Here is a 15,268-nt window from a genome sequence, read left to right as displayed (position 1 = left end):
CACTCGGGTTTGCATCCCACCGTGTGTTACGCCTAGGGGTGCAAACGAGCCAAGCTGAGCCCGAGCTCGACTAGGCTCGTTTAACTTACACATAGCTCGCGTTCGAGCTCTATTTTCAAAGCTTGAGCTCGGCTTGTCAGCGGATTTTGAAGCTCGAGCTCGGCTCGTTTACTATTTATATAATTATAAATATTTTTATATATTTTTTCTGTTATAATTTTATGAATAAAATAATTAATATTATTTATTTATTTTTATTTATTTTTCATAACATTATATATATATATATATATATATATATATTTATATTTATAAAATTATATAAATGACCTCGTTTAGGCTCGCGAGTCAGTTTGAGTTCGGACTCGTTAATTAAACGAACTTATTTTTAGGCTCGGGCTCGATTAAACTCGACTCGATCAAGCTTTTTAACAAGCCGATCTCGAGTAGCTCGCGAGCAGCTCGACTCGTTTGCACCCATAGTTACGCCAGTGAGTCGCTTTCATAGTAGCACGAATATTGTCAAATGGCAGCCGACGACATGGATCTGATTAAACTAATATAGTTTGACCATAATAGGATAACTCTTCAATTTAAGAAGTTGGTGTTTTTAAACACGAGAAAGTCGACGTAATAAATAAATTGTGGTAAAGAAAAAACAGGTAGTCGTTCGTAGCGTAGGCCACATGCTTTAGCTTTACACTTTAAAAGCTGGCCGACTCACTCACTCGGTTAAACAAACTTATACACAACGCAAACACAAAACTCAAATCCTTTATCATTTCATGGAGCTTGAATCACTTATTAATCACCACAACTATCATCTTCTTATTACCGCCGTTGCGTTATTATTATTAGGTTTCAATCTGTTGTACATTTTGCGGTCGAACGTGAAACGGCGTCGTAAATCCAAGGAGATTGACCGGAAATTGAGTACCGGTGGTTTGCGCTTGACGGCGACTGACGGAACTACTGACGTCATTATCGTTGGAGCCGGTGTTGCTGGTGCTGCTCTTGCTTGTACTCTCGCGAAGGTTCGGTGTATTCTCTACTTGTACATCTTGTTCACTTAACAGAAACATTATTGCTTCTACGCTTCTAATTAGGTATATAGTGACCGGATCCGGTACAAATGAAATTAATATACTAGACGTACAAATAACTAGATTAATTATTATTATATTGTTATTATTATTAATATTAGTATTACTTAGCAGTTTTGAACTAGATTAATTACGTTACGGAAAATGTAATAATTAAGCTAGTGTTATTTGTGCTCTTTCACGCGAAGAGTTAGTTGTGTTTGATCTAATTAGGTATACAGATGTCGATCTGTTGCAAATGAAATTAACGTACTGATCATACAAATAACTAGATTAATTATTATTATTATTATTATTATTATTATTATTATTATTATTATTATTGTTTTTATTATTATTATTATATAGTTTTGAACTAGATTAATTACATTATGAAATTTGAAATAATTAACCTAGTGTTGTTTGTGCGTTTCTCACGCTAAAAGTTGTTTGTATTTGATCCTTACACTAGGTAGATATATGTAGTTAGAGTTATGCAGTTTCTAACGTAAGGATATATATGCGATTCTGGATATTTCGTTGATTTTAGTTCGGATTCAAGTATTTTGGCGTCTTGATTTTGCATCATTGCACTTTTAATTTCATGTTTAACCTAGAAAATTGAAATATGTTCAGTATGAATGTATTATTAGGTATCAAAGCATTTTCCTATAGCTGTGTACAGATATTAATGGATTACTGGGAGTTTTTTTAGCGTAGATTAATATTTTTTATGAAAAAATGCATTGCTGATGGCTTGATAGTATTAAAGAAACCTAATGTCACAAAGCTAAGCTTTATAGGATAGGATTTTAAGATGCGTATTTTTTCTAAAAAATTGCTGCATTTGAGTTATCTAAACTTTGAAGTGTTCGATGTAGATGTCGAGTACTTGACTTGATTATATAAATTTATTTGTAAGTAAAATGTTGTTATTCCTGATTGCATAAGAAGATGGCAAAGTAGAATATTTGTAAGGTATGATATTCTTGACCATAACTCCATAAGCAAACTAATTCATAGATTATACATCACACATGAAAAAGCAGCTTCTTTGGTCAATTGTTACTGTTTGATTAGAACAAGACAAAAGTTGTTAATAAAGAAGATTTAAATTCACTTTAATATGATATTCAAAGTTTCAAATTTCAAACCAACTGATCTTATTCGTTCCTTTTGTGTAGAAAGTGGATTCCAGTATATGTATACAAATTGTATAATGTATATCTTGGATACATACTCTTTTTGGCTAATTTCAACATCATTGACTGTCCCACTATACTTACGGATTTCTTATCTTAAACAGGATGGACGCAGAGTGCATGTAATTGAAAGGGACTTGACCGAACCGGATCGAATTGTGGGTGAGCTTCTACAGCCCGGTGGTTATTTAAAACTGATCGAGTTGGGTCTTGAGGGTATGATTCCAATAATTTCCTAATCAGTAATTACAATCTTTAATTTGAAAGTGTCATGTCAGTCATATCATATCAGTGACATCTTTTTCTATACTCTCTATCGGTGCAGATTGTGTGGATGGAATTGAAGCTCAACAAGTTTTTGGTTATGCAATTTATATGGATGGTAGAAACACAAAACTATCCTATCCTTTGGAAAAATTTGAGTCTGATATATCCGGAAGAAGTTTTCACAACGGGCGGTTTATTCAACGGATGAGGGAGAAAGCTGCATCTCTTCCAAAGTATAGTTTCTTTCTTATATTTTCAATCAAGATGCATTTCAATATCAAGTTTACTGATCAAAGCCTTTGGGTAATTTGGTAATTTTTTACTTACCAGTGTTAAACTAGAACAAGGGACTGTAACTTCATTACTTGAGGAAAATGGAAAAGTTAAAGGAGTGTATTACAAGACCAAAGACGGACAGATAATGACCGCACACGCGCCTCTCACCATTGTCTGTGATGGTTGTTTTTCTAATCTGCGTCGCGCTCTCTGCAAGCCTAAGGTATGTTTACATGTCACTTTATTTATCACTTTTTAAATAAGTTTGAATTTGTTTATTTTAAAGGAGACTGAAATAATAATATTCTGAAATCTGTCATTAGAATGGAGGAAGACTAACCTAACTTGGGCCTACAGGCCATAAACTAATAACCCTAATAATAATTAGTAATAATTATAGTTTAACAACTTAACTTTTTTATATAACAGGTGGAGGTACCTTCTTCCTTTGTGGGCCTTGTTTTGGAGAATATTGATCTTCCATATGCAAACCATGGACACGTTATCCTCGCGGACCCGTCACCGATCTTGTTTTATCCCATTAGTAACACCGAGGTTCGTTGTTTAGTTGATGTCCCGGGACAAAAGGTACCTTCCATTGCCAGTGGTGAAATGGCCAAATATCTCAAAACAGTTATTGCTCCACAGGTATTAATTAATAATTTGCTAATAATAATAATATGTGTTTTAATTAAGTGTTAACCAATATATGCTAAAATTTTATAAAAAAAAACTTTCAGATTCCACATGAGTTATATGACGCATTTGTAGCAGCGGTAGATAAAGGAAATATAAGAACAATGCCGAACCGAAGCATGCCGGCTGATCCTCAGCCGACTCCAGGTGCACTTTTAATGGGAGACGCGTTTAATATGCGACACCCGTTAACCGGAGGAGGGATGACAGTTGCTTTGTCAGATATTGTCTTACTTCGTGACCTTCTTAGACCGCTACGCGATCTTAACGATGCAACGACACTTAGAAATTATCTTGAGTGCTTCTACACTCTTAGAAAGGCAAGTCAAGAGAAGTTTTGACTAATATTAAATTATTAATGTATATTCAACGAGCCGAGCCCAAGCTTTGGTTCGAGACACGTAAGCTCGGGTCCGGCCTGTTTTACTTGAAAGGGCTCAAGTTAGCTCTATATCTAAAGCTCGAGCTCGGTTCGTGAGTAATTTTTCAAGCTCGATCTTGGCTGATTTGTAATTTAGTAATTATTTGATTATTTTATTTTTGTACATATTTATAGTTCTATATAATTATAACTATATATATTATTTATTTTGTCTATTGTTATTTTTCTAATCATAACTATGTATAATCGGGAGACGTTCATTACAGAGGACTAAATTATTGCGAGAATAAAAAGAACAAACATAAAATGTTTTAACTTTTACTATCAATGGTTTATATTTTTAAAAACTTTTACTTCTCACATACAAATGTGTATGTTATATACATAAAAAAAACCATTAAACTAAATTTTTCATATGTTTTTTCCACTTTTAAACGTTTACCTACACATGCATAGGTTATATATATAAATGATTTTTGTTTATATATTGTTTAAATTTAAAAGAGATGAATAAACATCATTTTGTTGTACTTTTAAAATTTGAAAACATTTGATCTCGCAAAAAAATGTCTTCTACTTAAAACCCTCTCCATATATAACATGTATTTATTGTAATTGTAATTAATAAAATTATAATATTTTTATAAATAAGTAGGCTTGTTTAGGCTCGCGAGCTTCCGGGTTTATAATTTTATATAATGAGCTCCAACTAAACACCTGTTTTTTGTTTTGCAGCCAGTGTCATCTACGATAAACACGTTAGCGGGAGCTCTATACAAGGTCTTTTGCGCATCACCCGATCCAGCCCGAAAAGAAATGCGTAACGCATGTTTCGATTATCTAAGCCTCGGAGGCATGTGCTCAGAGGGACCAATATCTTTACTCTCGGGACTCAACCCGCGCCCACTGGTCTTGTTTCTACATTTCTTTGCCGTAGCTATATACGGTGTCGGCCGTTTGATCTTCCCGTTCCCCTCACCAAAACGCCTATGGCTCAGCGCTCGTCTCATCTCTGTTAGCATCTAAATTCTAAATGTTTATTTCATAAGTTAAGTTGTTAACATTTAATATATTTTGATGAAAAATGTTTGTAGGGTGCATCTGGGATTATCTTTCCTATTATAAAGTCAGAAGGTGTTAGACAAATGTTCTTTCCTGTAACAGTACCAGCATATTACAAAGGTCGTCAAGTGGTGTCACAATAACAGGTTGTCATGTTGGATATTGTTGTGGCTAATTGTTTTTATTGGTGTATAGACATTACACGTTGGATTCTCCACGTGTTTGATTTGTGGTGGCGTATCATATGGACAGTTGGACCGGACCACACTCATTAATGTGCAACTATATAGTTGTAATCAATGCTCTGCTTTTTCACCAATTAATTTGGGATTTCTATTTATGAACTTGATATTGATATTTTGATCGTACTTATCAAATGTGTTAGGCGTACTCAAGTCGCAAAGGCCTCTCCGGGGGTATAGGCGCTAGGCGCAAAAAAAAACATGGGTCTCGAGGAAAAAAAACACTAAATAAAATTTTTTCAAACATATTTTGTAATGGAAAATACCACTTTTTTCAAATTCCAGTATATTTCAAGCCATAATCCTTTAACATAAACTACCAAAATCATCTAAAATCTCAAAATAACCAACATATGTTATCAAAGCAGACAATTTATTAAAAAATGAACGATCTGAGCGTTTTCCATCAAAAGCAATGACAGTTTATTCAACAACAATCTAAATTAAATTAAGTTAAAAAAACATGTTAACATGTTGCATGCTGCCACTCTTACTAATCTATTAAATCAATACAATGTTCCACATGTCCTACTAGGCTGTCCACCTATGATTCCATGTCACCACATTTCCATTCCTAACACTCTATTATGCTGCCATGTGTCAAGTGAAACACAAAACCCAAAAAAAGAAATCCGGTCCATTTTCCAGAACCCAGAAACCATTCAAGCAGTAATTTTTCTCTCTACTCTCTATACGAACATACCAAACTTAACTCGCCGCTACTCTTCCACTAAAGTTCCGGCCTTCATATTCCGACTTCTCAATTATTGACCATGTTATACTTCAATTTCATCTGTGGAAAGGTCTACAATCGTTTCGATTCCGGTCAAATCATCTTTTGTCATACGAGATGTGATAAGGTTTTTTGCTCGCAATTGATGGTTCGTATAACAGATCGATTATCCGGTCAACATAATAAAGGTAATTAACATACGATTTTTTAACCTTTAGATACTTAATCTTACCGGAATAAGATCCGATGAATATTCGAATGGATTTTATAATTGTTATTTATAGATCTAGATTATCATAATTGACATCTATCCTGCCAAACTGTTATAAACGTAATTTTATGTTTAATGATATTCTCCGGCCATTTTTTAAATTTTTTCATCATTGACTTTTATCCAGCCAAACTGTTAAATTAAAATTTCCGGGCAATATTATAATTTAATATGGAATTTAAATATTTTCTTCATAATTGACTTGTTAATTGTTGTCCTAATTTATTTATTTTTTCTCGACCAATTTCCGTTCACGTTTTTATTTTTTTAGGCCAATTTACTATTAAATTACTATTAAATTTCAAATTTCATATTAAATTATAACATTCATGTTCCAAATATAATTTATTCGATGATTTATTAGAAAAATTAATTTACCTAACTGTTTCCATGATTAGTTTACGTTTTGACTTCAATGTAAATTCAAATTCAAATTCAAATTATTATTCACAATATTGAAAGTTTTGACTAAAATGACTATATTTAAGGAAATATTTTAATTAGTAAGGTTGTTTTTTTAGAAATCGGTTGATTATAGTAAAACTTATTTTAAGTAATTATAATTTTAAGAAATTCTAATCTGTCGAGGCTTCCATTTTAACTTTTTGAAATTTGAAATTTAAAATTTAAAAGAAATACAAGAAATCGGTTGATTAAATTAGGAAACACTATGTTATTTTTTGAAATTAGAATTTACAATAAAATTTCAAAAATGATTATATTCAAATTTGCTTCAATATCCCGTATATAACAATAGGTTATTTTTGGATATTATATTTATAATAAACCCATTGATTATATTCCATTTTATTTTAAGAAACTTTCTAATCATAATACGTTTAACAAAATTAAAATTCTCTACATTCTACTGTATAATGTCTAAACACATATTCATTTTTCATAATCATATCCCCTTTCTTATTTTCTGACATGTAAGCTTTAACAGTTTTGATAATTGTGTTTAGTTTTCGGCCACTTTATTTAAAAGTTTTATATTTTCATTTTAAGCATATGACAATGGAAGCTCAGAACTTTACCATGCTGAATCAGATTGATGTTCTCAAAACATCAACATCAACTCTTAAAGTTAGAGTTCTGAGACTTTGGAGCATAAAAGATAACAAAAATGTGAATGGGGATTTTTTGATCGAAATGGTTTTAATGGATGAAGAGGTAAGTGTGTATTTATTAATCTGTATATATGTTATAGTTTCTGCAGTTTTTATTATTCAATAATTTCTTGTTTCTTTATTGACAGGAGAATCGTATCCAAGCCACAGTTTACAAACAGGATATCTACCGATTCAAAATATTCCTCAAGGAAAGTTCAACTCTTACTATAGTTAATCCGAGCGTTGGTTTAAATGGATCAAACTACAGAATTATTGATTGTTCAAATAAATTAGTGTTTGGACCAAACACTCATGTTAATCCATGTAATGAGTTTGAAGGTCGCCTGTTTGGATTTAAGATGATTTCATTTGAATCCGTAATCAAGAAGGAAATTTCTTTGAAGTCCACGATTGGTAATTTATTTAGTTTCTTTAGATTTCCAGTTGATTTATTACTTAATTTATTTAATTTCTTTATTTTAGATATAATTGGTCATGTGGTTCATGTCTTCAAGACGAATGTTTCAAATGTCAAAGACAAAAACAAACGTACAATGGAGTTATGTGATTTAAGGTACCACTTTTTTTATATAGTTTAATAAAAAAAATTAAATAAACGACTTTATCTTCATTCTGAACACTTATTTTTTTGTAGTGGAAATTGTGTGTATCTCACGCTTTGGGATCATTATGCATCCGAGCTCTCTAATATGTTGTTGATCATTTTGATCAACCACATGCCGTTATTGTTCTCCAGTTTGGTAGGGTTAAGTATTACACCGGTTCTGATGGTAAAGGTAATTATGTTTACTATTTTTAAGTTAATTGAAAGATAAGTATATCATGTTAATCTAATTAATCACTCATTAATATTCAATTTTTGTAGAGAAAGTCTATGTGTCTAGTTCTTTTGGTTTTAATGTTAGCTGTTTGTTCATTAACGACTATTTGTTTGAGATAGAAGAATACAAAAACCGGTATATTATTTTGTTTTCTTTATTTTCTTTATTCTGTTTACTACATTAGTTTATTTTATTTAAATTTTAGCCCTTTTACTTTTTATTAAATGTCTAATTTTTTAATATGTAGTTTGTTTGATTTGCTCATTGCCAATGATGTCGCTATTCGTAAACCGATTCCAGTCAAGATGCTCTCTTCTGTTGATGATGAGTTTTTGAAAGCTACAGATTTGTTTAACATTTGTGATATTTGTACCATTATATTTGCAAGTTAATTATTAAATTAACTATTTAAACGATTATATTATATAACCTTTTTTTTTACTTATTTGCAGCCTAATAATATAATTATCCTTGGTACAATTAAGGCCATATGTCCAGATACAGAGTGGTATTACATTGGCTGTAATACTTGTAGCCGTAAACTAATGGAAAATATTGGTTAAGGTGTAACTGAATATGAATACAAAACAGAAAGATGCAATGTGTTAGGTGTTCTTCCTACACCTAGGTACTTACTTAAAACAAATTCAATTTTTTTTTACAAAATATTCAATATTATGTTTTGCTTGCTATTAACCTATTTTACAAATTATATAGATTCAAGATAAAGATAAGGGTTCAAGATTCTACTGGTGTTGTGTCGTTGACTCTCTTCGATAGAGATGCTAAGATGCTGATCAACAAAACTGCAGCTGAATTGATTGACTCTCAAAAGCAGGTTTATTTTCAATTACTATAATTTTTTTATTATTATATATAATTGTTCACAATTTGAATTACTAACAATATTTGTCACTTATATTTTTTTATAGAATGAGGTTGAAAATGTTGGATTCCCTCCTGAGTTGGATTGTCTTTTAGAAAAGAAATCTGCTTTGTCGATGTGGCAGAGTTCAATTTCACAAACAGTGTGGAGGATTATGGTATAAACAAGCTTACTGATGACACTAATATTCTCACTGAATTGCAGAAAAGGCAGCATAGTCGTTTGGTAATTATTTAATTCATGATTCATTTTATAGTTAAGGTTATTTCCATTAACACAAAGTTTTGTTTCCCTTATAATTTTCAGCAAACCGATTCTAATTCTGTTTCATTGGGAGCATCTATGTCAGAATTTCAATCATCCGATTCGGTTTCCGTTAAGGTATATATGTTTCTTAAATATGATACTTCAAACTTATATATATAGGTAAGAGTTAACATTTGTGACATGAATTTTTGATGTTGATTACTTTTTTAATAACAGATTTCAGATATTGGGGATAACCAGACTCCAAATTCAAATGTTGATGGTGAGGATGTGGCAAATGAGCAAAAAGGAATTTCAACGTCTTCTGACGATAAACTTAAGAGAAAGTTGGTTGAGGTTTTTGAAGTTGACGATCAACCTAGCATGTCTTTCACTAAGGTTAAGCCAAAGACTTGTGAAGAGATTGGGAAGACCAATGAAGCATGTGATGGTGCAACTATTTTAACTCCTAAGTTGGAGAAGGATGCTAAGTGAGCGGTTAAACTTTGGTTTGAAATTGATTCGGTTTGGTTTGACATCTTAAGTATTATTCTTACTTTTGGATAATTTATGTTTGGTTTTTTAAACATGTGTTTTTTGGAGTGACTATCTTTGCAACTTGGTTGTTTAGTTTCATTTATCCTTATTTGAATGTTTGGTTATATTTCTGTTTGGATTTATTTTTCATTATTGTTGTTTTTGTTGTATATATAATCTCTTAATAATGAGACTGCCATGCATTTTCTATGTGTCACAAACCGAATTCATATTCCAAATTAAATTTTGTTTACAATAACCTTTGCTTTCTATGATATGAAAAGTATAGGTTGGGTGATATCTAAAAAGATATAGTTTTGTGCTTTTTAGGTTTCTTTTTCGGTAACACCTTAGTTATATTATCATTTTTGCACATTTTCTATAATAGGCCTTTTATTAAATATTTTTTTTACACTTAGATTTCTATGATATCAAAACTATAGATTCGGTAACACCAACTATTGTCATGTGATGATTTGTTCCTGTTGAGAGAGCTAGATATGTTGAAGTTATCTAATCATAGAAAACAAATTGCACATCTTGAGTTGGAAAGGGAGGTGAGTTTGAAGGTTAAATGGTTAGCCGAATGTGCAAACTATGAAAGTGATTATGATGGTTATCCCGAAAGTTTGTTGTCCGATGATGGAGAAGGTAATATATTAATGCTTTAGATATTGTTTATACACTTAAAAATATCAGTATATTGTCAACATCTTTTTATACCAACTAATAACTATATTTATGAACTTTACATATGTAGGTCGGACATAACAACTTTGTAATGCTTAGATTTTATTAATTATTATACATGTTGTTATGTTCGGTTTAATTTAAATGAATATTGTGTTGTTTTTATAACTTTTCAGGTGTTTAGAAAATGGGACTTTATGTTGGTATAACTTTTGAAGACTTTGATGATGTTTTGATATCAAAGAACATGGTTAGTGTTTTTGTTAATGTCTTTTGGTGGTTTGGTTTAATTTAAGTAATTGTAATTTTGAAGTTTGAATCTTAAGACATTAATGTAATTTTATAATACTTTTGTAACAAATATTAACAAGTAGTATGTTAACTTAAACGTATGTTTAAATTGATTTTTATTAGTCACATGTAATTCCATCCGCGTGTCACGCGGGTCTATACCCTAGTTAGTAAATAAAACACTATATTAAACTTTTAATTATGAAAATTGAAAAGGATGCATCTTCAAATAATTAAATTTATGAGAAATTGAGAATCGTTCACAAGATTTGTTAATTGTGTTCTTTAATTATGTTAACCCAATTAATTTTAGGTAAGTTGTTTAAATGGGTTAAGTGATAAAGTCAAATAAATCAAAAATCAAGCAGAAAAAAAAGCAAGGGCCGACTTTTCTCCTAAATTAACGCATGTAGTTAAGGAAGGTGGTAAACCACCGTTTCACTCAAAGAAAACGCTTAAGCGGCCAGGCGCTGCGATTTTAATAACTATGGTTTTGATTAAATACCGATATATCATTGGTTACGCTCATTATATTTTTTAACATTTGGGCTCTTTCAATTGAGATGTGTAAGTTTTTTAATATTTTTAACGAGCGAAGATATTTGAACACGAAGATGTTGATTTTTATAAACGTCCAAACATAAACATAAATATTGGTCTAATGAAAAAGTGGCGGTTGATGTAGTTGACGATGGTGGCTGATGCACGAAAGGGGAGCTTGACGATGGTGGGCGATGATCAGAAGTTACCCAATAATGGAGAGCAACAAAAGTCCAGATGTGTGGCTTTTGATAGCAACAAATGTCGAATTGTGTCATCAAATTCCAAGTACACAAAATACAATCGGCAATGTCATAGTTTGTATCATCCAACGTTTATGATTCATCGGATGATAACATGTATATACTGAATAGGTAGTCCCTAAAGTGTTTCATACCAGTACCATTCCGAACCAGTATCGGCTTCAGATTTGTGCCTAGTATCGGCAGTCCCTAAAGTGTTTCAAACCATTACCATTCCGAACATTGACTACTGGTAGTCGTTTTCATCTTTTCTAATCAAGACCATCTAGTTTTCATCTTTTCTAATCAAGACCATCTAATGGTTTCAGATTTTTAACGATACCAGCAGCAAACTGATGCTTTCAATACAAAATTCGGTTCATACTACCAATTGTTTTAAGTCTCACTATTTTTTGGTACGCTACAAATCTCACGGTTTATCCTTTGTGGTCTCGAGGTTCATAAGGTAGAAAACATTTTTAGAAATGGAGAGCTCGATCTTGTTTAATGGTATTCGAATGTGAAAAAGCCACACGAAGAATCTAGCCACCACATACGCACCATGAGATGTAAGCAACTAATAACCACCATTACACTTTTCGATGAAATGTCACCCGTCGCATAAAATGAAAAATTTCCATGTCACAAGTAAAACAAGACTAGAGTCTACATGAACCACAAAACATAATCAAACCACATTCTCTTTAAAATCAGCAAATCAAAATGAAATGTTTTTTTGCAAAACCTAATAAGCTTCGCTCCTTATATGCCAGTAAACGCTTTCTTCCCTCCGCTAGAAGATCCAGCTGGGATCACCTTCAACACGTTGAACCTCACGGTCTTGGACAATGGTCTAAACAAATATGTAAATAATAACTCAAAATCAAATCAAGTGCCAGATATTATAAAACTTGTAAAATATAGAACATACCTGCACTGTCCAATAGTGACATGATCGCCTTCTTTCACACGAAAACATGGAGAAATGTGTGCTGGAATGTTCGAGTGTCTCTTCTCGTACCTGTGTTAACAACAAAACATAGCATGAACATTAAAAATAGACAATCTCACGACCTTTTTACATAAAAGTGTTGATGAAGAAATAATATTTTTTACCAAAATGGGTAATTTGAAATATATTTAACCATGAATGTGTTTTTCAATCAACCTATTAACATTTTTTTCTAACTATAATTTTTTTTGCCGAATTTTAATATTTCTTTTGTTTTTACTTTTTAAACACACTGAAACGTTATCCTCATGAAAATTTACACGTGAGATGCGTATAACAACTAAATAATCACATTCTACTTCACATGTCGTTTTTACAGTCGTTACGGAACCAAAAGCAACATTCCTAACCCCACCAAACTAGCATAAACAATATGAATGGTATTGGGTCCGTTAGAAATCCATATGTATTACACTAGTCTGGTGGGACTAAAGAGCGTATATGTGGACCCATGACGGCTACAAAAGCAATATAAGAAGATGAACAAAATGACTTGGTTGATATAAACTTGCCATGTGTGAATTATTAAAAAAATTAGGTTGAACCCACCCCTAACAAAAAGTATATCAAAACTACAACTAAAGATCTGAAAACTACCGTTGATACTTCTTGACGTAGTGAAGGTAGTCACGGCGAACAATGATGGTCCTAACCATTTTTGCACTGTGGCATGTACCCGCAAGAATACGTCCTCTAATTGACACATCACCAGTAAAAGGGCATTTCTTGTCAATGTAAGTTCCTAATAATAGTCACGGATTCCAAAGCAAGTTCAGTATCATTAACCAGATTAAACCATAAAAACGTGGCATCCTATCATACTATCAAATGCAAAAAAGTAAAACAACCCTAAGATAAACTGTTTAAAACTATAAAAAACAAAATAAAAAAACAAATAATCAAGACTCTTAAAATCACTTCGTAAAAAAAGTCCCAAAAACTTTTCATAAACAATCAAGTAACTCACACAGAACTCCAAAATGTTGCAAAATACCACAGCTAAAAAAAAGTTAGCAGCATAACCAATTGCAAAAGTTTCACATGATACATGATTAAAAAAACTTCATAAACACAAAAACAAAGCAGCAACAAATCAACGAATTCATTACTTGTTGAAACTAAATCAATACAATTCACAGACTCCAGTCACTTAAGTTCCAGTCACTTAAGGTTTGTAATAAAAACAGCAAACATTAAACATTTAAACAAGAACAGCTTAAGAATCACCAAGGGTTAAAAACAAGTCGACTAGTAGTAATCTCACAAGCTATTAAATATCAGATCGATAAAAAGCTAGAAATAAGCTAACCATTATCTAGCACAGGACTCAAATAATGCTTGTTTAGTTATTGATCCAGCCACAGGCCTTGTATGAAAAGATCCTTAAGGCTTGTCAAACCTAATGTACTTTGAAATGTAAACTCTTTTAAAATTTTGTGTAATAACTTCAAACTGCCCAGCCGAGCACCAGCCAACTTTAGTTACATTAAGGTGGCTCGAGCCGAGACAATTACTCGATCTCTCATAAGACAAGCCAAGACAATTAAAGATGAATAACACAATTAATTAAAAAAAATAAGAATAATTGGTTAGTAATCACTACCTTCGATGGCCTCTCTCGGTGTCTTGAATCCAAGACCAACACTCTTATAGAATCTGTTCCCACCTTTGCCGGGCCTCTTTCCCTTCCCACTCTTCTTCGAACTATAACACCACAAAGCTCATTTAGTTATCCCGGACCTTGTGTGGATAGCTCGTTTAGGCTCAAGTATTATTAACTTTAAAATCTTCTAAAATTAAATGTATTAATTTCACACTACACAAGCTCAAGCTGGAGGTGGGCAAATAAACCGACCCGAAAGTCGAACCGACACCAAAACGGTTTGAAACCGATTATGTAGAAACCGGTTTTGAACCGATTGAAACCGTAGGTTCAAATCAAGTTTATAAGTTTCCCCATCAAAACCGGTTCCAAACCGGTCAACACTCGAACCGAAACCGATGGTAACATGATAAAAAAACCGGTTTCAACCCGAACCAAAACCAATCATAAACCGGTTTTGACTTTTATTAACCAAACCGAACCGGTTTGTGCACCTCTAGCTCAAGCCTAGACTTGATATAATTAAACAAGTGTATAATTTAATTAATAATTAATAAATAATAATGTAGCCAATCCATAGCTTAAAAAAACCAACTCACAAGCCGAGCTCAAGCTCGAGCTCGAGTTCTCGTAGGAGCTGAGCTCCAGTCGGCTCAACTTACTTACACTCATATAATATCACATAACCGTAATCTACCGTAACTAATCAATCAATCAACATGATAAATAAACTCGACTAACATATTTCAATAATTTGAACAGATACATAAAGTTATTATTATTATTAATATTACCATAAGAAGACCTTCGGTTGCTTCAAAAACGCCTTCTCCGTCTATCAATTGAAACAGAAATTAAGAACAAAATGTTAAGATCTGAAGGTGTATATATACATATGTATATATATATATAGATAGATAGATGAAGTTGAGGACTTAATATATGGATTAACCTGTTCAGCCATAGTTGCAGAGATCCTAGGGTTTCAGTTACGGAGGCAAAATGAGAAGACGATGAATTGATTGATTGCAAGTGTGAAGTAAACCCTAGTGAT

The 15,268-nt window shown here is 32.2% G+C and overlaps 2 protein-coding genes across 2 annotated transcripts; one reads left to right on the top strand and one right to left on the bottom strand.

Annotated features, from left to right (window-relative positions):
* The first annotated feature begins 685 nt into the window (after nucleotides 1-685).
* On the top strand, nucleotides 686-5,241 carry LOC143591008 (squalene monooxygenase SE1-like). The gene is made up of 8 exons (XM_077071334.1): nucleotides 686-1,034; nucleotides 2,389-2,500; nucleotides 2,610-2,784; nucleotides 2,882-3,050; nucleotides 3,257-3,475; nucleotides 3,568-3,847; nucleotides 4,645-4,919; nucleotides 5,000-5,241. Exons 1-8 carry the CDS (start codon nucleotides 786-788, stop codon nucleotides 5,108-5,110), a joined length of 1,590 nt encoding a protein of 529 aa, XP_076927449.1. The 5' UTR covers nucleotides 686-785; the 3' UTR covers nucleotides 5,111-5,241.
* Nucleotides 5,242-12,197: 6,956 nt separating this feature from the next.
* On the bottom strand, nucleotides 12,198-15,268 carry LOC143591013 (small ribosomal subunit protein uS17-like). The gene is made up of 6 exons (XM_077071340.1): nucleotides 15,167-15,268; nucleotides 15,009-15,049; nucleotides 14,215-14,315; nucleotides 13,209-13,353; nucleotides 12,531-12,620; nucleotides 12,198-12,452 (listed from the first exon to the last, which is right to left on the bottom strand). Exons 1-6 carry the CDS (start codon nucleotides 15,176-15,178, stop codon nucleotides 12,362-12,364), a joined length of 480 nt encoding a protein of 159 aa, XP_076927455.1. The 5' UTR covers nucleotides 15,179-15,268; the 3' UTR covers nucleotides 12,198-12,361.

The sequence above is a fragment of the Bidens hawaiensis genome, unplaced genomic scaffold, assembly GCF_021521415.1.
Source record: "Bidens hawaiensis isolate Kalapana, Puna unplaced genomic scaffold, B.hawaiensis_p1.1 tig00039121_1, whole genome shotgun sequence".
NCBI lineage: Eukaryota > Viridiplantae > Streptophyta > Magnoliopsida > Asterales > Asteraceae > Bidens > Bidens hawaiensis.
The sequence above is the reverse complement of the archived record's forward strand: the minus strand, read 5'-3'. Positions and strand labels throughout refer to the sequence as shown.

Bases quoted from the DNA above. Each gene is read 5' to 3' on its own strand.
- LOC143591008 (XM_077071334.1), top strand. From the start codon at position 786: ATGGAGCTTGAATCACTTATTAATCACCACAACTATCATCTTCTTATT. The intron at 3,476-3,567 runs GTATTAATTAAT...AAAAACTTTCAG, and splicing joins AAACAGTTATTGCTCCACAG to ATTCCACATGAGTTATATGA. The intron at 4,920-4,999 runs GTTAGCATCTAA...AAATGTTTGTAG, and splicing joins TCAGCGCTCGTCTCATCTCT to GGTGCATCTGGGATTATCTT.
- LOC143591013 (XM_077071340.1), bottom strand. The intron at 14,316-15,008 runs GTAATATTAATA...GTGGTGTTATAG, and splicing joins CAACCGAAGGTCTTCTTATG to TTCGAAGAAGAGTGGGAAGG. The intron at 13,354-14,214 runs GTAGTGATTACT...GACTATTATTAG, and splicing joins ACCGAGAGAGGCCATCGAAG to GAACTTACATTGACAAGAAA.